Source organism: Lissotriton vulgaris, chromosome 4_1 (assembly GCF_964263255.1).
Source record: "Lissotriton vulgaris chromosome 4_1, aLisVul1.2, whole genome shotgun sequence".
In the NCBI taxonomy this organism is placed as follows: domain Eukaryota; kingdom Metazoa; phylum Chordata; class Amphibia; order Caudata; family Salamandridae; genus Lissotriton; species Lissotriton vulgaris.
The window spans coordinates 674,818,986-674,844,221 of NC_141691.1; the positions used below are offsets into that span (position 1 = coordinate 674,818,986).

The window sequence follows — 25,236 nt, forward strand, 5'->3', positions numbered from 1 at the left end:
AGGAGATATATACAACTAAAATAATCTCTTAGATGCTCTATGGTATTCATACCGAGACAAAATGCACTGTATTGCGGAATTTGCACATCAACATATGTAAATTTGCACAGAACTGTACATATTTTACTCTGACGGTATCTTCATGGTATTCATACCGAGACAAAATGCACTGTATTGCGCAATTTGCACATCAATATATGCGGATTTGCACATAAATGTCTGTAATTATTTGCACAGTAGAATAATGTACAAACAAGTGAATTGAAATCTGATATGGATCCAGATTAAGTTGAATATGTCAAAAGTGTAGCGTTATTTGCACATTTTAAAACAAGCACTGTCACTTTAAATTGCATCACAGAAAAAAAGAAAAAAATGTCAAATGTTGGTATATAAGAAACCAGGTGACCATTTACTGTGTCATGTGATCAAGGTACGTCAGTACCGAAACGCGTAATGGCCGACTGAACTACAGCTCAATAAACCAGCAAATTTTTAAAAACTTACCGTGGAGTGGCGAAGAGATATATATATATATATATATATATATATATATATATAAAGTCGAACTTATCAAACGCATTTCAAAGACGACTGCGGACCCAAAGTTGAGGTGCATTTTGTTTATTTGTGCTCAAAACCCCCGCACCTAGCCATGACGCGTTTCGGGCCTCCCTGGCCCTTGATCACATGACGCGCTACGATGTGCATTAAACATATTTAAAGTGCAAGTGCAAATTACCAATGACAGCGTCATCATGAACATAGAAGTAACACTATGTTAGAACAGTGTAGGTCCAAGGTTATAAGAAAAAGTCTTCAGTAAAATACTATATAACCTAAAAACACTTGATAATCAAATTATAAACGATATATATAAAATCATTTATAAAATCAGTGATTTAAGACCATAAAATCAATACAGCTAAAATAGCATGTCACGATTTGATTGTTAAATTTTCAAATGACAAAAACAATAATTGTAAAATACAATTAAAATTTCTTTTTGAAGGCAAAAAAAATACGCAATTTTTCATTGACTTGCCTCTAAAACATTTGATTATCTAGCAGCACTGTTATACTTAAAACCTCAATAGAAGATGACGCATATATACAAAACTTTGATATTAAAAACATTATATGGGGTCAATGGTAATGTGCAAAATTGTGCATAATCAAAAAGTGCAAGAAAACCTGTGCAAATAGTATATGTGCAAAAAATATGCTATATCACCACTAAAAAACCTTTCCAGTAGTAGAAAATTGCATATTTAAAATGCGTAAAAAAGAATTACTGTGTTAAAATGATTTTTACATTTAAGAAAACCATTGTTACAAAATTAAAAAATTGAATTACATTTTTCTCATCTGAATTTAACAGTACTTGAATTCTGAAAAGACCCATTTAGTTTGCGTGTGGTGACAGGAGAATCTGCAAAATCCTCAATAACTACAGACATGTATGCATATCTTCCCACGCATTTAAACCTCTAGGATGCTTGCTATCGAGGTTTAAGATGTAATGTGTTTCCAATCTTCTGAGGATTCCTTCTCTGTCTCCACCCCTACGTAAAGGCATTACTGCATCTATTACGTAGTATTGTAATAGACTAAGGTCTCTTTTATGACAATCGTTGAAGTGCCTTGCGACTGGGTACGTCTCATCACAATTAGTGATAGCCCTCATATGTTGTAGTACTCTTTGATGGGCTGGGAGTTTAGTACTACCCATGTACCTTAACCCGCATGGACATTCCAAAACATATATGGCAAATTCAGTCTTGCATGTCAAATATTTGTTGATGAGAATTGGTTTGTCAAAAAAAGGAGAAACATATGATTTTTTGTTAGTACCGTGTTTGCAGGCCTTACAGGTGAGACACTTATAAAAACCCTTTCTACTGTTCAACCAATCAGATTTAGTTACGACCTCTGGGCTGCTTGTCACCAAACTATTTTCCATTGAGCCTGCCTTTCGGTAGGTAATGGTTGGTGAGGTTGTATTTCCCATTTCAAGTGCTAGGTCATTTTGAATTAATGGCCAATGTTTGGTCATAATATTCCTAATAGCGTGATGTTGCTTATTATAGGTCGCTATTAGGCGGATTGGATTATCAACAGCCACTGGTTGAGTGTTTAGTCTCATCGCTTTGGGTATTATTGCTTCATCTCTGGGGAGTGTTTCTGTGCGTTTCATGGCAGCTTTAATGACTTTATCATCATAACCTCTTGCCAGAAAACGAAGGCGACATGCTGCTTGTTCATTTAATACATCTTCCTGCCTGCTACATATTCTTTTAATACGTAGCATCTCCCCATAGGGGATGCTATTTATAAGATGACGGGGGATGATGGCTTGATGCATGCAGGAGTGTATTGCCAGCAGTGGCATTTCGATGTAATTTAGTCTGAATAGCTTGATGACTAATAAAAACTTCCACATCCAGGAAATTAACTGTGTTTTCACTAATGTTGGATGTGAAATGGAGATTAAGGGCGTTAATGTTGAGATTATCAACAAATGTCTGAGCTTCACTTTTTTCCCCTCGCCAAATCAAAAACAAATCATCTATGTATCTGTAGATGCAAATCACATGATTAATCATAACATCGGAGTATTGGTCCCCGAGTACCTGCTTCTCCCACAGCCCCATATGCAGACAGACATAGCTGGGGGAGAAGCAGGAACCCATAGCCACGCCTTTTCTTTGTTGAAAGCACATTTTGTCAAACATAAAGTAATTGTTACAAAGACATAATTCAATCAGGTCAGTGATCATTGTATTGTGTGCATGACACTGTAACGGTCTATTATGTAAAAAATGCTTGACAGCTGTGAGGCCGTCGACATGATTAATGCTTGTGTATAACGAGATTACGTCCAATGTTATTAATAAGTAGTCCTCTTGCCACACAATGTTTTTTAATTTCCTTAGGAAGTCCCCAGTATCCTGAATAAAAGTTGGCAAGCTATTCATATGCTCTTGTAGGAAAAAGTCAATATATTTGGAGGTATTTTCCAGGAGGCTACCGCAGGCAGAGATAATTGGTCTGCCCGGTGGGTTTTTGAAGTCCTTATGAATTTTAGGAATGAAATAAATGCATGGTATGACTGGATGATCATTACGTAAATATTTATACTCATCTGAACTCAGTAATCCCAAGCCTTTCCATGCCACAAGTTTCATATAGAATTTACTCAAAAAAGTTTTGATGGTTGCAATATCCACCCTTTTGTAACAATTTTTGTCATTTATGTGCCTCCAAGCTTCCTCCATATATTTTTCTCTTGGCCAGATAATGACATTGCCACCTTTATCCGCCTGTCTGATGACTGATTTACACAATTGTAGTTTTTTTTATCAAAGCATGGTATTCTTGATCCCTTCTTGAATATTTAAATTTGGTACGTGTCACTTTGTGATGCAATTTTTTAATGTCAGAAATCACCAATTCATGATAAAAGTCTATGTTGTCCTTGGCCATGATAGGGCAGAAGGTGGATTTTGGTTTGAAGTTAGTTAACCCCGCCCCTATCATTGGTTGGTTCATGGCACTTGCTGGCAGCTGGGTACTTTCGCCTAAGAGATCAATAAGATCCATTCTTAGATCCATATCACCTGCTGTTAGTGACTCAGTGTTTTTCCCTGCTGCTGCAGTAATGTCTGTGGGTTTCGTTTTTATGCCTTTTGTAGAAAAAAACTTCTTTAATTTAATTTTACGCAGAAATTGAAAAATGTCCACTCTTGTTTATGCGTATTGAAAGTTCCCCACAGGACTATATGATAGACCCAAAGATAATATTTTGGTTTCTGTAGCGTTCAGCGCAACATCTGATAGGTTGATGACGGACATTTCATCTATTGCATTTATTGTCTCTTTTTGTTTTTCCAATAATTGTTAGTGTTCTTTTTTCGTGGCTTTGCGTTGGCATTTCCTGCGTTGGTGACGTTTGAAGTTGCGGAATTTTGTGGTTTGTTTACCCTGGGTCTTAAAGTGTCCAGACGGTCCCGCCTGACACAGTCGACCTCTTGCCCCAGGGTGAGCCGATGAAACCCCAACCCATCACTTTGCCCTGCTTGTTCATTGTCCGATCCGCTCCCTGCCACAGAGCTATAATCGGATAGGGAGGTTGAAGATTCTGCTCTCTCAACCAATTCTGCTTGTTGCTGTGGTTGCATGGTACTGCGTGGGGTTTTGGTTATATTTCTTTTCACATTTAAAAAGCGTTTGGCAAATGTGAAAACCTGCCCCCTTTCATAGTCTTCCTTGTCTCTTTGAAACTTGAAAGCTTTTCTTTTACGAATACTTTCTTCCTCTTTGTTAATCCTAACAAGCATTTCCTCCCTCATTTTAGTGTTGGTTGGGGTCTGTTCACCTGTATCGAGTTCATTTTCTAGTGCCACAATTTGCTCCTCATATTTCACTCGATCTATTTCTGCATATTTTACCAGCAACATCATTAGGTTACGGGAAGATTGTAAATTGCAGTGAGCCCATTCATTGAGTAGTACCGGATTGGGAGTCTCATAGGTAGGCACCAACATAATTTGCAGGCCGCGGGGTACTCTTCCCACCTCCAAATATCTAGATAGGGACCGGTGTTCCCACCATTTAGCTTGTTCCCCTCTTTTCAATTTTTCCATTTTTTTTATTTTATCGCGATATGTCGCGTCCGCCACATTGCTCGTGGCTCCAGGTTGTTTTGCTGCTGCTGCAACAGACGGCTCATCATTGAACATGTCAGTTGCAGCGTCCTCTCTACTCCGCAGCGCGCCGGCCATGGTGCAGTCACAGGGGGTTAAATTTAATTTTGCAAGTTGTGTCGATATTTGGCAAACAAGCAAGCACGGTGCAACTTGAAACGGGCAGCTGCCCTCGTTGTCTTACCCGCACACTCCTTCCCAAAGCTGTTTGACGTCTCGACTTTCCTTGGCTGGCACGTTTCTTCACCGGGATCCTCCGACACCGGCGTCCGTTACCATTCCACAGCCAAAGCACTTCAGTCTGCTCAGGGGCTGGAACTCGCGATATTCCTTACAGGAATGATTTACTGCTTCCGAGGTCAGGACCCTGGTCGCCTGGCTGGTTGCTTGTTCCGCCCGTTGTGAAGGAGGGGTTCCGCTTTACCCGAGACGCCACTCGGTAATTCATGAAGAGAAGGTCGAACTTATCAAACGCATTTCAAAGACGACTGCAGATCCAAAGTTGAGGTGCATTTTGTTTATTTGTGCTCAAAACCCCCGCACCTAGCCATGACGCGTTTCGGGCCTCCCTGGCCCTTGATCACATGATGCGCTACGATGTATATATATCAAACAGCACATAAAATATAATAACGCCTCTTCAAAATTCTAAAAAGTATTTTGACATGTGAAAGCTTCAACCTGAATACATCACCATATAGTACTACACAGAGTACCAATTACATTAAACACAAATACATACATTTTTCACGGGGAGATTAAGTTTTTTCACCAGAATCACAGTATGCAGAGCTTTCTTGAACATGGTTCGCCAGTTCCAAAGTTAGCAGCTCTGGTTGTAATGTCACATTCTGAGTAGAGGAAGGATGACAGACAGAAGCCAGAGGCAGGTTTATCTATTTGGGCTTGAGGTTCCAATAGGACTTCGAACAGAGCCAGGCTTCAGGCTCGATCTTTCAGTGGCTCGCCCGCCTTTTGTTAACCCTGAGAAAGTGTATACCGTACAGTCTAGTAATTTCTTCAGAATGTTTACAGTTAGGATGTCTCTGACAGCATTTGTATCCAGGTATCTTTGGATGGAAATGGGAATTTGGTGTATCGTATACACAAAACTCCTCCATCAGAATTCTCAGCACCTTCATGTACTGATTAAAAAGAGGAGCAAGTATACAACCCTGAATTACTCTGCAAGCGATAGGTGTGGGTTTGATATGAGTAGTTCAGATAGGAATCATGCTGAAGACATCTAAAAAGGGGACATGGTGCTGGTCAGCAACTTGAGTGACGTTAGTTTGAACAGCAGAGCCAAAGATGCCTTTGGAAATCCCTGTGTTAGAATAGTCTATGCAAGACACCAGACAAGAAAAAATTTAGATTTTGAAAATGTTTTGAAGCTTGCTTACAGCAGCAATATCTGCAGGCATTTACTTTAGGCAACTTTTCTCAGCTGAAAAATGTTTGAAAGAAAAAACCAACATGATCTTGCTTACAAAAGCATCGCATAACAGTGGTAATCCCATCACAAGAATAGTTTAAGAAATGTTAGTTGTAACCTTAGTTCTCCATCATTTGAATAATCACTGAAGTGCAAGATCTGAGAGTATATTTACGAGAGAATCTCTCTTCCAGAAACACTTTTAAGGATGTGCGAAACTATGTGCATTTTATTTAGTTTTTCTTCAGGAAAGAACCCAACACTAATTAAAACCCCTACAAGGTAGAGCAAAAAAGACTGGGCTGTGATGAGCTAATTCTTTTTTAAAATAAAAAAGAAAGCAAGAAAGAAAATGGAACTAAATAAGCAAGAGCTTTATTAAGTTGGAATGGAGCATTTTTTAAGGGAGCCAGCATCTGCTAAACAAAGACCTGCAATGGCAGTTGCTGCATTTTCAGTGTAGTATTCCAGGAGTTGCCATTCAGTGGCCAACAGTGGGACATTAAGTTTATGTTATATCTTATTTATCAGAGCATGTATACTTAATTTTCTTGGCTCTGTCAAATGCAGCATACAAGGACAACTACAGCTAAAGCAAAAACTGAATGCTAGGAAGCAAGGTGAAAAAGAAATACAAACAAACTCTCAAACGAATCCATGGTGGCTATAGGGTGGCTCCCTGCTTACGGATTGCGATCCTGTGGGATTCACCATGGAGAGGTCTGGGAGGAATGAGATATGACCAGGAGCACCAAAGTAGAAGCATTTGGCACCTGATGGTGCAGACTGGTTTCACTTTCAATTGTCTAATGTCAGTGTGCTGTGAATGGTGTTTGTGACAAATCTGGAAAAAAATGTATCAGCTCAAGATGAGAGGGTAGCTTTTCCCTTGTGTCCAAATGTTATTTAAAAAAACAAAATCCATCAGGTGTTTGCACCAGAACACTGTTCTTGCTGAATTTGGAGTAAGGAAAGAGATAGTGGGGGTTATATGAACAGCTCTTTCTCTGCAGTCAACAAGATGAAAAGTATTCTCTTCTTTTTTTGCTAACCTATGTAGATTGCTGCATATAGGAAGATCATTTCCCGGTGACAGGCCTCTACATTTTGCACTACCTGGAGAGATTACAGCAATCTGTCTGGCCAACCAAGTAAGGAGAGTTACCACAGTCTAGGAAATTGAATAAGAGCGATGAATATGTTAGAATGGTTGATTGAATCAATAAGGTAGAATACGTATTAGGTGTTTGGGAGAAGGTGCATGCTGTAATGGAAATCAAGACCTCTAAAGATAGGTCTGAATCAAAGATCACAATAGTTCACACCCCTCTGACAAGGGCAGGAAGAGAACTCATTTTTTCTGGTCAAAGATTTGAAATCCATTTCTTGATGCTCCTAGTGATCTAAAGTTCAGCTTTACTAGGTTTCGATTTTAAAACATTTGAGTACATTTATGTTAGAAAGAACAATACCAAAGTACGAATGAAGGGGTGGCCACATGCCCTGAACGGTCGTATCCTGCAGATGCATGCGAGAGGCGTCCGTGGGAATGGTCATTTGGAGAATCAGGCATAGAAAGGTGGAGCAGGGAGTTCCAAGCAGTAACCATGCTCTAAAATGGAAAGGACCTAATGATATGAGGTGATAGTTTGCCAGCATGGAAGGAGCCCCACAGTCGTTCCTAGGCAGGTGTTCTGTGGTTTGGGGAGGGAGCCAGTGTCATATGGAGTGTCATAAGGGTGCAGAGGTTGTAGAGGACAACTCCATCCGCAGGATAAATATAGGGAACACTGTCAAAGGTGGCCTTCGTGGTGGTGGAGAGGATAGGAGTGGAGGAGATGGTGTATGTGGTGGTGAAGGAAGGGGAGGAGGAGGAGAAGAAAGTATGGGGTGAGAAGGTAGATGACTAGTGCCCATAACTTGATTTGTTCTCTGCTGTGGAGGAGGCAGGGGCTCCATAAAAAGCTGCTCCTCAAAAATGTAAGCTTCCTTTCGCGAGGAAGAGTTTCCTGCACCTCGGGGGTGGCTTAGCAAAAAACGTGCCTGTTTGCGGGTGAATAAAGAGTCGTTATTGCAGATTGTCCAACTGCTCTTGAAGGTGCTGTAGAATGGGTTGGTCATGTTCATCGGAGTGGTTGAGAAATAAGTTGTCGCTGGTCGACTGGATACTGAAGTAGATTTTGACTTCGAGGTAGGTGTTGAGGCAGGGTACTGTTTTGACTCGAAGAGTCCTTTGGAGCCAATAGACCTGCTCGTGCCAAAGAAGGATGGGTCCTGACCGGCTGTTTCAGCACCAGGGGTGGAGTCTGAGTCAGCTCCGAAGATTGGGACGGTGATGGCCATGGCTGAGAAGAAGTGGCGGACCAGAAGGCTGGTGGCTGGGTTGTGAGCTTGATTCCAGATCTCCAGAAGGGCGATGTTTGACCTGTTGGCAGGGGTCGATGTGAACCAGTTTGAGGAGCTGCACTCACAGTCGACATCTTCTGAATTTGGCCTGGCTGTAGTTACAGGTCTTTGGTCTCAGAACATGAAGGGGAATTTGGCTCCGGGCGGAAGGAAGTTGGTTGGTCCGCAGAAGGGGCGATGCCTGCTTCTTCGACGTCCTCTCAGATGTGTGGGTATCATAATCTTGTTGCTTTGCCATCATGCGTTGGACCGGGATGCAGGGCAGGAGGTCAATTCATGCTCCGGCAACAAGCAGAGGTTGCAGACCAGGTGATGATCTATCTAAGGGTACTTTCAGTAACTCTGTGGACAGTACTGGAAGGTAGTCCTTTCCATCACAATTCTATGCATTCTTGAGGACAAAGGTAGGTGAAAAGGCATCAGAGTTGGGGTTTCAATGAGACTAAATCATTACTGAGACGAAGCAATTGCATAAAAAAACTAAAAACGGGAGAGGAAGAGGAAGAATAGAAGGCCCTACAACAAGCGCTACTAAGCGTCGACCCAGAGATTTAGTTAGACACGTCTAAATCGGAAAGTAACAGGAAACAATTTAAAAATGGAGCCTATGTGCATTACCAGTCACAGGAGGAGTAGCTATACCTTGTGACTGAAAAGACTTATTAGAAGAAAAACAGGTCCAAGACCCAACACTAGATGACAGGAGTATGTTGAACATGTGTATCTATAGCTACAAGTGCCACAAACAACTTTGCTCATATCTCTGATGTGAATCTGTGTACCAACTGTTCGACGTTCAAGAAGTTTAAATATAATGCACAGACTTATCTCTATGACTAGGTTTTCTGTATATACATGTGCATACAGTCCTATTGGTTTGCATTTGTTATATTGTGATCTGTCTGGATCTCTGTGTAGTATAAATAGAGTGTATTGTCGGTTTTGTTACAGTGTAAATGTGTGTTGTTTTTGATATGTATATATGTTGTAATACAAGTCTATGTTCGGTTTATATTTTATAGCCTTGAAGAAGTCCCAGGGGGACGAAACAACGGCTATCAGTTGCATGCTGTATTTTTATGGACAAGATTTAATTTAAGAATAAAGAAATTATTTTCCAAAGAAGAACGACTCATGCTATGCTTTACCAAGAGGACTGTTGCTTTGCTTCCTGTAGACTATGGACTATAATCCATGATATTTGATTATCCACTTGCAAAATTGAGAGCTGAACTACGCTGTGTGTTTGGTTTAAGGTGGCTTCCCTCCCCATTTAGAGACGTAGTTGGGTCACGTTTCTAGTTCTTTGCACCACATTTCAGAATACAACCTTCTAAACTATAATCACTTAGTATTGACTAGTGCAGGATGTGTGTGCCTAGACCCTTCCCTATTCTGTTGTGTAATATCTTTTATGAGTTTTCTTCTCTTTAACAAAGCACATCCGATGGATAGATTCTGTAGCCACATTCACCAATATGTAGTTTGAATCCCTTGGCGATGTTCTCAGTCACTCCAACTTCTTATCACTCTTATGCGGTAAATAGTCAACTGCACCTGAAAGTTTCCTCTTTACATGACATCTCACCTTTGACTTACCTTTTCTTGCGCCAGTGATGGTTCATCTTCCACTACCTCAAACTGAGTACTCTTAAAAATGAATTTTTCTAATCCCCATCACCACGCCAGGGCCTCATCTGTCTCAATACAGCCTATAAGAATTCTTGACTGCAATCTGTCACTAAGTGAAGAAATTATATCCTAGTGTCTTACCCAAAAAAGACTGCAAGGTCAATCCCCTACAACTCTTAAGTATCCATCAGCCCTGCAGATTCCTGCATGAAGTTAAATCCTACATACCCGAACCAGACTTCAAAACATTAGTACAGTTGCTCGGTCTTTTCAAGGCTTAACTATGGGAACACCTTACTTTCTAAGTTTCAGAGTAGTCACCTGAAAATCAAAGGTTGCTCTCTAGCAGATTAGTATCAGGTGCTCAACACATCACCATGGCTTTTCTCAAACTTTAGTGACTTCCATTCGTATCTAGTAGTATTTTAAGTGGCCCCATTTGTACACAAAGCACTCCCATTCTGGTGCCCCCCCAAATTAAGAAGGGCGGAAACTCTTTGGAGATATTCAATCATTGTAAAGTTCAGATTGCATTATTGCTGAAATGCCCCAATTCAAATGCAGCAAACACTTTTCATATCTTTCACAAGGAATATCAGAACACCTGGAAATCAATCCTTCCATGATCCAAACAAACCCCTAATCTGAATCTTTAAAAACACACCAGGAATACCTTTAGTGTCAGGGACACTGAAAGGGAATTGACACGAGGCTCCTCCTCTACTACTTTGTCAGCTCATGGAAATAAGCCGTTTCTGTTTCCTATTCTTATAAATATCTATATACAACCAAGGTAATAAGAGAAAGATGGGTAGGAGAAAGAAAACAGAGGAGTTAAGAGAATACAGAAAGTATGCCTATGTATGTTTGTTTCCCTTTTTATCCCTGCAACTGGTTCTTTTCTCACAACGGATATTGTTGGAAGCTTGTTGTAACCTAGAAACAAAGTACATTATTTTTTGCCCCTTGGGAACTATATAAAACTGCTCATGAATAAAAAGTGTTTACTTAGCATTACAAGTGCTGATTATAGAAACAAAATGTCAGATGTTTTTTTATGAAATGTTGTAAATGATATGAAAGCTAGTATGAAGATGATAGTCAATCAAGCATTTGTTAAGCGCGACTACTCACCTGTAAGGGTCTCAAGGCGCGAGGGTGAAGGTTCCAGTCGATCAAGGAGGGGGTTTGTCGAAGAGCCAGGTTTTGAGGTTTCTTGCGAAGATGGGGAGCGATGTTGTCTGAGGTGGAGCGGAAGGGCGTTCCAGGCTCTAGCAGAGAGGAAGGAGAAGGAGCGGCCTCCCGATCTGGTCTTTCTGGTGCGGGGAACCACGGCGTAGGAGACCTGGTTCAGGTATGCTTGTCCAGTGTGTGGAGGGCCTTGTGTGCGTGGGTGAGCATCTTGAAGGTGACTCTAGCCTCTATGAGGAGCCAATGGAGTGTGCGCAGGTGCTGGGAGATGTGGCAGTGTCTTGGCAGTTCAAGGACCAGTCTTGCAGTGGTTTTATGGATGTTCTGTAGCTTGCGGGTGAGATGTTTGTGTATTCCGGCATAAAGTGCATTGCTGTAGTCGATTCTGCTGGTGACCAGAGCGTGAGTGACGATCTTTCTGTGTTCGAGGGGGATCCATTTGAAGGTCTTACGTAGGAGGTGGAGGGTGTGGAAGCAAGAGGACGAGACGGAGTTGATCTGGCGGTCCATTTTGAGTTCGGAGTCCAGGATGATTCCTAGGTTGCGTGCATGGTCCATGGGGATGGGCTGGTTTCCGAGGGCAGGGGGCCACCAGGTGTCATTCCAGGTGTCGGTGTTTGGGCCCATGAGGACTACTTCTGTTTTGTTGGTGTTTGGTTGTAGGCAGCTGTTTTTCCTCCATGTGGTGACGGCTTCCATGCCTTCTTGAAAATTGTGTCCGTCGGTGTTGGGTTGTTGTTACGGCCTGGGTTGAGTGTGTGGAGTGTCACCGGGTCGTAGCGTTGGCGGCACAGAGGTTCAGGGTTCCTGGCACTGGTCATGGTCGGGGACGGGCGCAGACGGGCTTGCCTTTAGTGCGCCAGCGGCGCATCCGCTGCATGGTTGTGCAGTGGCCACCATTAAGAAGGGGTCGGGGAGGGCTGGACAGCTTGGGAGCGGGGGGGGAGCTTGATTGGGCTGGCCGTGCTGCTGGTGGGGGGGGGGGCGGGGGGGGTGGAGGAGGGGGGGGGGGGAAAGAGGTCGCGGGAGCGGCAGCGGCGGTGGGGAAAACGGGCGAAAAAGGAGGAACCGTGGCTTAGCTAGGGGGGGGCAGTCCGCCCCAGGCTGCATTTACAAGGTGCGCTTGCTCTTGACACGGGGGCCGCGCGGCACTGGCGGCTGCCTTTATAATTTATTTGGGGACACGCAAATTCTATAATAAAATCTCAAACAGCCTGGATGGAGGTGTGCAATGCCTCCGAGCCTCCTACCATTACAGCTGGGGCAGGGTGCAGGCTGATTACAATTAAAGGCTGGCGCCGTCACATCCTGCTGCCAACGGCGGGGAGTTTGTTTTGGAAGGAAGCAGCACGGAGAGACTGTTTATCGCCGGAGCCGGCGCTGTAATTATGGCGCTCGCAGAACTGCCTTCTGCTTGTCCAGGCTGGGCTGTCAAAAATCGCCCCATGGAATTGTTAAATTATAGGCTGAGCGTGCCTCTCACTCTGGTACAGTGCAAGCGAACGTCCAGTGCCGGCTCAGTATACCGTCAGGGTTCAGCAACAGGGCACAGCTGACCCCTGGAGTACGTCCTGCGAGATCAAGACTGCGGTAAGAGATCGGTGTGTGTGTCCTTGTCTGTGGGCCACTGACTTATAAAGTAACTCAAACTGTTCTCCAGTGGCAGGCCGCAGGCACAGAGGACGGCACCTCTGCCAGTCCGACATATCAGCGGCAACACGACGAGCACCCATGCCTTGCAAGTCTATAAAATAAAAAACCTTAGACCTGCCGCTCCTGTAAAGAGCTCCCCTACCTTTAGAATGTGGATCCAACTTCAGCTTTTCATGAAAATGCATTGTTTTGCATGAATGGATGTCAGCAGGAAATTGATGTTTTTAACTACGTCAGATAAATGTTGCATATTAAATGCGTAGCATCTGTAACTTTCTTTCGGTTTCATCTTGTCCTTCTTTAATTACAGCAGTGATTGAGTGCGTCTTGCCTTCTAGGAAAAACTAGACCGGTGTAAGTAAGCGATGTTTGTCATGATGGGGCCCTGTAAGAGTGACCGCTCGCCCAGCAGCACCGTGTGAACCCCCGCCCCAAACTCCCCTTCACATGAACCATCTGAACGGCTCTACCGAGTCTAGTAACCGTGCTCAAAATGGGCAGGCAGCGAGGACTTTCACAAAAAAACCCTATTCCGTAAAAGTGACTTTTTGTTGCTGTAAAAAAAAATGCGTCAGAGCTCTCGTCAGGAGACAACAGCAGCTTGCACTATACATTCCCACTGCTATGCTGCCAATGAGTAGCAACGCAACTACTGACCATCACACTCAAAGTGTGACAATTCTGGGGCTGAATTCTTTGTGTGTCCAAGAGTTTTTATGCACCAATGAAAATGACAAAATCACTCTTGTGAATAATGGAGTTCTAACTGGAGCAAGATTACCGTTTTGTTTAGTGAGTTTTCACGAAAGAACATGAACCACACATATTCTCAAAACTGTATTTAATGTGGATTAGCTGTCAATTACTGCTTTGTACTAAGTTCGTGCCCATTCATTTCTGGTGCTTTAAAGCAGTTTTAGGATCTCGTTAGAGTTTTTCTTTGCTCAAATGGTTGTGATAGTTGATATTTATATGTTTCCCTTCTCTTCATTTCTTGATTTTGCTCGCGAGAAAATGTCACTCTTAGTCATTGAATGTCTCTCATAATTACGATGAAATTATGAAAATGACACACATAAGCAACCTGAAACCTTGGCAGCTATGTCAGCCCCAGCAATTGATTTACGCCGATGAGGCGAGCAATCTTCGGTACTTTTCCCAGTAGACATATCGACCACCATGGGTCAGAGTCTGCCGCTTTATCTCGGTGCTTAACAGAATCTGTTCTTCCACTCCCTGGTGAAGAAAAAATGAAGATCTGAACACCGGGCTCTCAGTACTGGTCCTGTTCCACCCCAGACCGGGCGCGGCTTCCACCAGCCTGCGTGGTAGTTACCAGCGTGGGTGTTTTACTGCATTCGGCGACATGTGAGTTTGTGTTTCATGATGAAAAATATACAAGGTAAACGTAAAAGTTTACTCAGAATGAATACATCCAATGAATAAACACAAACGTAAAAGCGCAGACGGTACCAGGGTAAAGTTTTAGCCTAATGTGCAATGTTGTGTTTTTTTATAGTGTGCTTGTGTATGACTAAGGTTTGTTGTGAGAGGGCTTGTGACAGTATGGGTGTGAGATGCGTGCTATACTGTGTCTGATGGAGTTCAGTGGTGAAGCCTGTGTGAAATGCTGTGCCTATGCGTGTGTTAGTGTGCGCGCTAGAACGATAGTGTGCTCATGCAGTTATGAAAGCAAACGGAGCGCCATATGGACCACCACAGGCCATGCACCAGCCACTTGCCTGGATTCATATTCAACTGTTTGCGTGAGGATTGTGACAAAGAACGCCGTGTTGCTAAGCCGGATGTCTACTGTCTGTTTAATGGGGGTCTCTGAAGCGCTACACCTGCTGTGCCTTCACTGCTTTTAAAGCAGGAGTCGGCCGGCAGCAGGGCCTTCTCAGCAACTAAAAGCAAGCCAGGCACATTTACTCATACGAGCTCCCATTCTGCGAAAGTGCACAGCAAGTGAGCATAAGGGCAGCAGGGGGTGGAGAGTGGTCTAAGTTTGTCTCCCAAGAGTTCTATTTTCATAATTGGAGGAAAATTGTGCTTTTTAGAACACTTTTTCCATCATATTCTTTCTGAAATGCCATAACTTTTAAAGCACAGTAGATAATAGACTTAGCAGATCCAGTGACCTACCGACCAAAAAAACTTCTGCGTTTGAGGAACAACACTGCTGTCTGCAATCACCTTATCCAGGCCAATATTCGGTTTTATTTCACTTAAATACAGGTGCAGCGTTGTCAATTTAGAGGAAATACTAGATAACAGAATACTGTGTGTAAGTGCAAAGAACATTTTTCTGTCACAAAATCTTCAACAAAATAATGGCAGAAAATATATACAGTCTTTTTTTCATTATCAAGAGTTGCTATTGTTAAACCCGATGTTTCAAGGAATGAGCCTTTCCAGTTTTGTAAAAAAAAAGTTTCAAAAATATACGAAAGAGCGATTGAATGTTCTTCGCAATAATTCCATGATATACATATTTGGATTTGTGTGACTGTGTGAATTGGAGCCAATAAACAAACATGACTGCCACGCAATGACACACTTACTGAAACAAAAGAGCAGTTAAAACTCAGACCGATATGTAAGAAGGGGACTCATTACATTAAGTGTGTTGAATACTGTAATGAGCAGGATTTTAAAATGGCTGCGCCCAACTGTGGAATTGTTCTGACTCTGCGCAAGTGGTGGGGTGGGATATAGGCCGTTCGGCACATAGGTCAAAACAATGATAGATGGGCCCAGACTTCAACAGGGGGTGTCCCCAACACAAATCTCAAATGCCTCAGGCCTATAACATAAATTCATTAGTCAGCTGACTCAAGGACTCTGGCCGCCGCAGTGAGCATGTGCATGATAGCATGATTGCTGGGCAAGCCACAGGAGAGCCTGTGAGACACACATAGTAGTAACAGTCAGGCAGGCTGACAAATATGTTTAAAAGTATTTTAAAAAATCATATCATATAAATAAGCAAGTGGCCTGGGGTGCTGTGCGCAGCCCTCTACAACTGCAAGTTCAGATAGTTAACACTTACTTGCACTAGTTAATAGACCAATGTAAAACTAGCATTACAATGATACATGTGAGAAATATCTGAGCCCGAAATTTGACAATGAGGTGAGATTCAAAATTTGAGTCGAGACTTTACCGCACACAATCACAGGACTGTGGATGCAAGGGGCGGCAATCTGAGGGATAGGCCCGGGCGCCACAAGCTCCAACTACGCCTCTGAGGAGAAAGGAGTGGAATAAGGCAGAAAACCAGAAAAGTGCAGAAGTTAAAATGAGTGTAAAAACGAGTGAAAAGCGAAGCAATAGAAAGGAGACAGAGGGTCACTGGACCACCAGGGATGAGGCGCAGGTAAACCTGCGGGTGGAGGAGGGTCTCGAACACCAACATCGAGAGTGCAGGGGCTCGGGGGAGGCCTCACTTAATGGTGGAGCTGCGAGGGAGTAAGAGCAATTTCACTGACAAGGAGTATGAGAATAGTCATTCTATGGACATCTGTTAGTAAGACAATTATTAAACAAATTATAGAAAATTTGGGAACACTTGAAATATAGCACTGTCCATGCACAGTAACATTTTATATCATGACTTCTCAACTGTATCATACAGAATGTAACAATTTCACTTACCATTGGAATGCAAAGCTTGCTCAAAGGGTTGCCATCTAGAAGGTAGGATCCATTAAAGGTCACATACTCATCGTAATATTGAGGTGCTTGGGGAATTACACTGCACAACATTTTACGTCTTTCTTCTATTTTTTTCCGTATATGCAAGTATTCAAAATATGGATTTGCCCTCTCTGATTGATATGGCTGAATGTCATCCAATTTGAGGGAATCAACAACGGCAGCCAAGGACTGCTGTGTTTTCTCTTTAGCTTGCAGAAGAGAAGGATTTACATGCCCAGGCTGAGGAACACGTGGCATCTTTCTTTTGCGAGGATGATGAACTTGAGGATCATCTTCTTCTGTTAATCGAATCCTTGCTTTTATGCATGCAGGTGATTCATGGGTTTCTTTATAAGACGTTTGTGAACAGCCAATGATGATTTGCTTATTTAAGCTTGCCAGAAGATTTGCTCTATTTCTAGTAATTCTTTGAGGCATTTCTTGCTGGCCTAATTTGTCGGTATTTTCATCTGTCTCCAATTTAACTGTTTGGTGGTACTTTCGCATTTCTTCTTGAACCATTTGGTGTAAATGATTCCCCAAATGTGATAAGATGTAGTGGGGCTCTGCACTTGTTCTCACACAATCTTCTTTGTTTTCCATACTAAAACTGTGCATATTTACAGGATGATCCATACTTTGCTTTGATGTTACTTCTGTAGCAATTACTTGTTGCTTATTTATGTCATGTCTGTTTTCAGCTAACTGGTTTGTCACCGAACACTTTGCGGTTGGTTCTTTTTCATTTTTAATATCCTGAGTTTCCGATGGTTCCCTCTCAACTTTCTCATTTTCGTCAGTCTCTAGGGCATGCTTTCCAATTGTTTCATGGGCGTCTTTCAGTTGCAAAGGGACATCACTTTGCTCATTGTCTTTGTCTAAATAAAGCGAAGTTGTAAGCTTATCACAACCATGTGAAACACTTTGCGGAATACTTTCAGAATGCAGAAAAGAAAGATTGCTACTGTTTTTCTTTTCGGTTTCAGAAGAAATGCACTCTTTAGCCATATTATTTTCTGGTGTTGAAGGAACGCTCATATTCTGCCCATCAAGATGTTGGATTTGTAATAGGTTTGTCTCTTTACTACAACTTCCAAGGAGTGATATATTTTTAGATGCACATGGTGAATCTTCAAGTGCATGAGTATGTGAGGGACAGGGTAACAACTGAGACACCGCACAAGAGGAGTCTTGCGTCAGTGTGCTTTCTTTGAATTCAATTTGCTGGACTAAACTTTCAGTAGTAGTTTGCTCTTTAACAATTTTGTGTACAGGACTGTGAACTAACTGAACATTTTCCTCTCTACAGCCTGAAAAGCTGTGCTCATTGTTAATCAACGAATTAATTTTATCAGAAGCTTTATCTACATGTTTTTTTTGATGAATTAGACTATTCTGACTAAATGATTCTGGGTTGCCTTCTATATGGGTAAATTGTGGAATGATATTAGACGTGTTCACACCATTTGTGCCACTTTGTTTCAGTGCTATTAGAGACCTATTTAAAGAAGGTGAAAACGTGTTAGTGGCATTTAAACTATTACCAGGAAAATCCCTCTCCGACATATCTGAGAAAGAGGTTTCTGACCTGGGGGAAACACACAATTGCACTGGCACTGATAGCAAGTTGGTTTGATTTCTTTCTTGCAAGTAGTCTTCAGTTAATGATTTAAGGGGCTTACTATGTTCTGAAATAGCAGCCGGTATGCTGCATCTTCTTATATCTATTACTGGTTTAATCTCACTCGTAAGTTTAACATCATCAACTGAGGTGGATCTAAAATAGGCAGGTAGTGTTCTACTTGAAAAAATAGACTTAGAGCGGTCAGGTAAATCGCCTGTACAGTCAGACTCTTTATCATGCAAAGCAGGTGATTTAGCACTAGGCAAAAAAGGAGACTGTGTAAATGACATTTGGGAATCAGAACCTTCCATTGCAAAATCCGAGTCATATTCAATTAATGGCCTAGGGGTGGTTACTGTTGTGTGGCAGGAGTCTTCTGAGCTGGCAACGGAAATCATAGACACTGATCTGGATGTCAAGCCAGTCTTCTCACTCTCTGACCTTGGAGACCTAGTCAGGCTGTTCTCAAAAGCCAATAATAACCTTCCAGAATTTGCCAAATTTTTAATGTCAACAGACAAAGATCTGCCACTAGTAGCATCCTTGCCCGGTTTCTCCTTCCCATCTGATGTTTCAGAGCTTTTTGACCGAATTAACTCTTTGCTTTTGGAATCATTTTGGAACTGTTTTTGTTTATCTTTGTCTTTTGCTTTATTAAGTTCTAAACCAGACTGGTGCCTCAACCTTTCCTTTTCTTTTTGCTTTATCTTCTCTTTGTGTTTCTTATGCCACTGCTCAATTTCTAGATCTTTAAGGCTCAACATTCTTTCAAAACTGGTCTGCATTAAATCATCATTAACTAGTCTTTTTTCCTTGGGCCGAGAGTCTTTTGGAGAAGGGGTTGTCTTAATCTTTGATTTATCAGCTTCAGTTTCAGTAGATTTAAATTTGTGAATATTTGACTGCATTTTATCTTTGTATTTATCTCTTTCTTTGTATCGGTCGATATCTTTTCTATCTTTCTCTTTGCCTTCAGGAATTTTTAACGGCTCATCTTTTGATTTTTCTTTCACACACAAATGTTTTTCATGCAGACCTTTCCCGCTTTCAACAATAGAAAGCCTCCTCTCTTCCTGTGTATGCTTTATGTTTGCAGACGGTAAACTATCTTTATCTTTAGATCTTTCTTTTTTCTTTTTATCATATTCCTTTTCTTTATCTTTACTTTTATTTTTATCAGATTTAAACATTTCACAATCTTTTTGCGGAAGTTTCACCTTTTTGTCAAGAAAATGCTTATCCTTGCTTTCAACAATATGTTGATCTTTGTCACCCTTTTCCCTGTGCTTTTTATTAATTTTCTCTTTGTTTCGTTCTCGGTCATCAATCCTTTTAATACTTGAAATATTTTTGTTTTTCTCGCTTTCTTTATGGGTTTTTTCAGTTGGCTGGGCAAATAGTTTTTCTTTTACCTTTTCACTATGATCATGCTCTGATTTATCTCGTTCCTGTTTGTTTTCATGTTTCACTCTTTTATCCTTTTCTGTACTTTTCCTATCTAGTTTCTGAACATCTTTATCTGTGGGTGGGGATTTTTTGTCAGTTTTTTCTTTATTTTCCTTAAAAGATTTCTCCTGTTTTTCACATTCAGTTTCTTTTTTTAGTACAGGCATGTCTGTGGCGTCTTCTTTTGAACCTGCACTTGAGGAGAGGGAATTAGATTCCTTATCTGTGCAGATATTTTCCCTTGCTCCTCTGAACTCTTTTACTTTTTCATCTTTTAAGAACTTTTCATGATCCTTTTTTGTTTTATCTTTTTCCCGCTCCTCTTTTGTAGATTTTTCTTTCAGGGTATTTGGCTTGTCTTCTGTTGCTGGTGCGGTTTCCAAACTCGCTTTTTTTTCTGATGCCAAGCCATCTAATTCTGTATTTAATAACTCATCTTCAATTTCATCACTTTTGAAAAAGTTCTCTTTCCAAAATTCTCTATCAAACTCTATACTTCTCTGTATATTTTTCATACTGTTTTTTGCATTATCTCTCACATCATGATCTTTTTTATGCTTATCTCTTTCCTTGTGTTTCAGTTTATGCTTTTTAAATATTTTCCCTTCTTTGTCCATCCTCTTAAGTAAAGAATCTGAATGATCAAAAATGGAACTGTTATCCTCCTCTTTGATTTTTGGACCAAGCCTTTCATCGGATTCGAAAACAAAATCTTTAGCAGCTTTATTTTTATCTTTGTGTTTACAAGGTTTGCTATTTGACGTTTCCAGTGTGTATTCGGGGTCCATGCAGTGTTCATATCGAACTCGCTCAGTTTGTAATGTCCCATCCGAGCATTCAGGTGATAAACATGATTTTGTGTTTTCTTGCTTTAATGGCGTAGGCTGCTTTTCACTTAATCCATGTGGCTGTTTTGGTGATTTAGTATGGAACAAGTGTAAGGAAGTATCATCTTTTGGACCTAATGATTTCCTGAAAATGTCCTCGTCTCTTGTTTTGTCAAATGATTCTAATGCTGAGCTTATAACAATGCTGGTTGTCCTAGCCTTTTCCTTTCCTTCTTTTTCTTGCTTCAGGTCTTGATTTTCTTTATTTTTGCTTAAATTTTTCAATTTTCTTTTAACTTTGCCCTTTTGTTTCTCGTCAAATGCAATGCTATATTCTTTTTTAGTTCGTATGTCACAAGAATTTGAGCCTTCAGTGATGGAGCATGGATGTGAAAGAACCTTTTTTTCTTGGAAAATTTCATCATCTGAACTTTCTGAACTTGAAAACAGTACTCTGGAGGGCTTCTGCTTTCTGCTTTTGAAAAACAAAGGGAGTCCTTTTTTCTCAGGCTTTACAAAAAAGCGATGTACTCCAGTCTCTGAGCTCTTCTTTTTCCTGATGCCCTTTCGCCCCCCATTTTTATCATTCATTATCTTATTTATACCACATTTCTCATCTTGATACTCATATTCATCATCATCTTTGAATTCATATTCATCAAGAGTGGATGACCTTGACACTCTGCTTGGTGTCATGGGCTTACTTTCATTCACTAGAGATTCTTTTTCCACATCAGAATCTACATTTTCATCTATACTTGAAAGGTTGACAGATTGTGGCTCTTCAAAGTCTGAAACGAGAAATAAAAGCATCAGTGACAATGAAGAATTCATTTTTTTTATTGTTTTTATTAGCAAAAATAAACAATAAGGATAGCAGACTGGATATAGCACATAGTTTACATGCAGCATTATTGATTACATTGTGTTATTTTGCAGTCTTACAATGTGACAGAGATCGTGCTTAATTGATAAAACATAATGTTCCATATACATATCATTGGACTCAAGGATACAGTGCTCTTCCTGGTCTCTCCCCTAGCTTCCACTCTTGAATCTGCTATAATTCACGTGTTCAGTGAGTGATTATTTGGTGGCTCTGTGTGCTGTGTCTCTTGGGCGTTCGCTACTGTTGAATCTGGTGTTTCATTTCTCATTAAGTATGTCTAGTAGCTCTCCCATATGCTTTTAGGTTGGCTGCGTAGTGGTAGCAAATCATTATGTACCTCCGACTGTGTCTTGCAGTATGGCATGTCCCTGTGCCATAGTTCAAATGTGGGCGCTGGGCCTTTGGCACATCTCATTGCTACACAACGCTTAGCTAATAGTAGCCCCGTTGTTATCAATTTGGAGTGCGGTTTCCCCATCTCCTTTGCGTATCCAAGTTAGGCTATAAATGAATGTATCTCTAGTGTTATCCACTTAATTTGCTCTAATTCTCAGAAGATAGCCTACCAAAAGGCAGAGATCTCAGGACAATGGCAGGCAACATGTGTCAGGTTTGCTGTTGGGGCTGCACATCTTTGGCATGGTCTCTGGCTGTATACCACGCAACAGCTTATGTAGAGGGGGTGCTGTTTGCATGCACTTAGTGAATCACTGTTACTCCTTATCCTAGTGTGCCTCTTCTGCAGCAGCTCGGAGTCTCGGGGGTTTAGTTGCTTTCCTACTTTTCCTCGTTGCTTGATGAAATGCGGCACTTGTTTTGGGTCTGTGAAATAATGTGTTTTCCCATCTGCTAAGCACACGCGGCTTGGAGGGGTATAACATGCTATATTCCAGCTGAAGATCTCATAGCTGTCTCTTGACTACTTGAAAGAGGCCTTGGGCATCCTGGACTTGTTGCGTAAAGTCAGAGTGTAAGGAGACTTCTGTCCTTTGTATTGGAGAGATTTTAATTCATGCGCCCTCTGGAGTGCTGCATCTGAGGCCCTGTAGTTAAACAGGCGTGCAAAGATTATGCTCCACTATGAACATTTCAGAGAAAGTGTCTCTACATAGCACAGTGCAGAGGAGGGTTTCAATGACTTTCTCCTTATTGTCTATGTTGGTGGTCTCAGCCACTCCTACAATTCGAAAGTTGTTTCTCCTGGATTTGGAGTTTAAGTTTTCTGTTTTAAGCTGTAGTGCTTTGATGCGTTTGTCTGCTCTCTTAGTACTTTCCATATCAGCCTGCACTGTATCTTCCACTGTGGAGACCCTTTGCCCCACCATGTCTAGTCTTTCTGTATGCTTGCCTATTTGCTCTGCCATCCGGTCCATACGGAATGTCAGCACGTCTATCTTGCCATCTACTTTGGGTAAACTTCTTTGCATAGCCGAGAGTATTTGCTTCAGGTCTGGGTCTGCCGCGGTCTCCACTGTCTCAGGCTCCGAATCCGCTGATTGCGCCTCCTGGTCCTGCTGTTTGGGGGCTTACGGGCTCCGAATTGTAGTTTGGTTTGCAGCTTATTCACTTTACCCATGATTATCAAGGCAGGTAGATTCTCTTATGTAGGAAGTGTCCACTTTGCTAGGTAGAGGGGGGGGAGGGAGGGGTCGTGCACATAGCCGAGTCCGGCCCAGAATGAACGGAGGTCATGGCCTCCGGGTATCTACAGTCGTCAATCTACCTGCTTCCAGGACCCGCCGCCGGTCTTACTCTCTTGGGTTCTTCACCAGCAATGTGCCAAATATACGCCCATACATGGGACCCCCCCTACTGCAAAACTGAGACACAGCCAACGACTCCCACTCTGAACGATCTCTCACCCTCAGCACTACCGAGCAGATAGGGTTAGTGTAGACCAGCGCCGTGCAGGCAGTTGGAACTCGGTGGTGTTGTGGGCCAAAATCCCTCCGACCTCAATCAATCCATCAATCAATCACGTGTTTATTAAGCGCTACTACTCACCCGTGAGGGTCTCAAGGCTCTGGGGTAGGGAGGTTTCGCAGGTTCCACTCCAACTAGGAGTGGGTCTGTCGAAGAGCTAGGTTTTAAGGTTTCTTGTGAAGAAGGGGAGAGATACTATCTGCCTGAGGTGGAGAGGGGGGGGCGTTCCAGGCTCTGGCCGCGAGGAAGTAGAAGGAGTCGCCGCCTGATCTAGTCTTTCTGGTGCGGGGGACCAGGGGACCACTTTGGGGTGTGTGGAATTTGAGTCGGCTGTTCAGGTATGCTGGTCCGGTGTTGCGGAGGGCCTTGTGAGCGTGGGTGAGCATCTTAAAGGAGACTCTAGCTTTGATGGGGAGCCAGAAGAGTGTGCACAGATGCTGGGAGATGTGGCAGTGTCTTGGCCTGTTGAGGACCAGTCTCACGGCAGCGTTCTGGATGTTCTGTAGCTTGCGTGTGAGGTTTTTGTTTATTCCGGCATAGTGTGTTGCCGTAGTCAAGTTTTCTGGGGACCAGGGCGTGAGTGACGATCGTTCCGTGTTCAAGGGGGATCCATTAGAAGGTCTTGCGTTGGAAGCGGAGGCTGTGGCAGTAGGCGGATGAGATGGCGTTCATCTGGCGGTCCATTTAGAGTTCAGAGTCCAGGATGATTCCCAGGTTGCGTGTGTGGTCCGTGGGGGTGGGCGGACTTCCAAGGACGGGGAGCCACCAGACTGTGTTGAACGCAGCTGAGAGGTCGAGGAGGATGAGGGCTGCGGTTTCTCCTTTTTCCAGTAGGGTGTGGTTGTCGTCTGTTGCGGCGAGGGCGGTTTCCGTGCTGTGGTGTTTTCTGAAGCCGGATTGGGAGGAGTCGAGGCTCTTCGATGAATGTGGCAAGTTGGCTGTTGATGGCTTTCTCGATGACATTTGCTGGGAAGGGGAGCAGGGAGAAGGGTCTATCGTTTTTGAGGTCCGCCGAGGGTTTCTTTAGAAGGGGTTTGATCTCAGCGTGTTTCCAGTCATTGGGAAACAATGCGGTTGCCAGGGAGCGGTTGATGGTGTAGCGGAGCATGGGTGCAATGGTGTTGGCGGCTCTGTTGAAAATGTGGTCGGCGCAGGGGCTGGTGAGGGCCCCGGAGTGGAATGATTTGATCGTCTTCAGTGCGTCTTCGGGGGTGAGGGCTGTCCAGTTGTCGATCGTTGGCTTCATGGTGTTGGGGTGGTTGGTGAGGGTTCAGTGTGTTGATTGTCTTCATTGAAGTGGTCATAGATGCCAAAGGCTAAAGCGCTACAACTCCATTCCAGGGCTGAGACTGAGCCAATGCGTGCTCGAAGGGCGCAGCGCAAGGTTGGCTGAGAAAGGCCTTCACCGATAGGGTGTTGATGTTGCACACCCACGTGTGTAAGGGGAGTTTTCTGAATACTGCTTCTATTTGGGCCCTCTGGTGCAACACGCATCATGCTAAGCCTCATGTGCTTCCTTCAGTTCTGCTCACTCTCACTGCTTCGCCCGGAGTCCACGTCAGAGGCCTCATCCCTCCCCCGGCCGTAACGGAGCCACCTCCAGCCCGCCTACAGCGCCTCCCACTTCACGCCAGCTCCATCCTAGGGGACCGGGCCAGTCTCTTCTCTCGTACACCGCAGCTCGCCTCCGTTCCGGCGGTGATCACAAGCAGGCTAGCGGCCGGCTCACAGCACATGAGGTGTCCCCGGCAGTGGCAAGTAGGCCCAGCCCTACCTCGGCCTCCACAGGATCAGAGGATGCTCAA

The 25,236-nt window shown here is 42.8% G+C and overlaps 1 protein-coding gene across 1 annotated transcript in view; it reads right to left on the reverse strand.

Annotated features, from left to right (window-relative positions):
• Positions 1 to 25,236, reverse strand: part of ANKRD12 (ankyrin repeat domain 12) — a 429,381-nt gene that overhangs the window by 71,685 nt on the left and 332,460 nt on the right. The window contains exon 9 of the mRNA XM_086964948.1: positions 16,681 to 21,410. Within this exon, the coding sequence (XP_086821074.1) occupies positions 16,681 to 21,410 (4,730 nt within the window). The remainder of the gene's footprint in view (positions 1 to 16,680; positions 21,411 to 25,236) is intronic.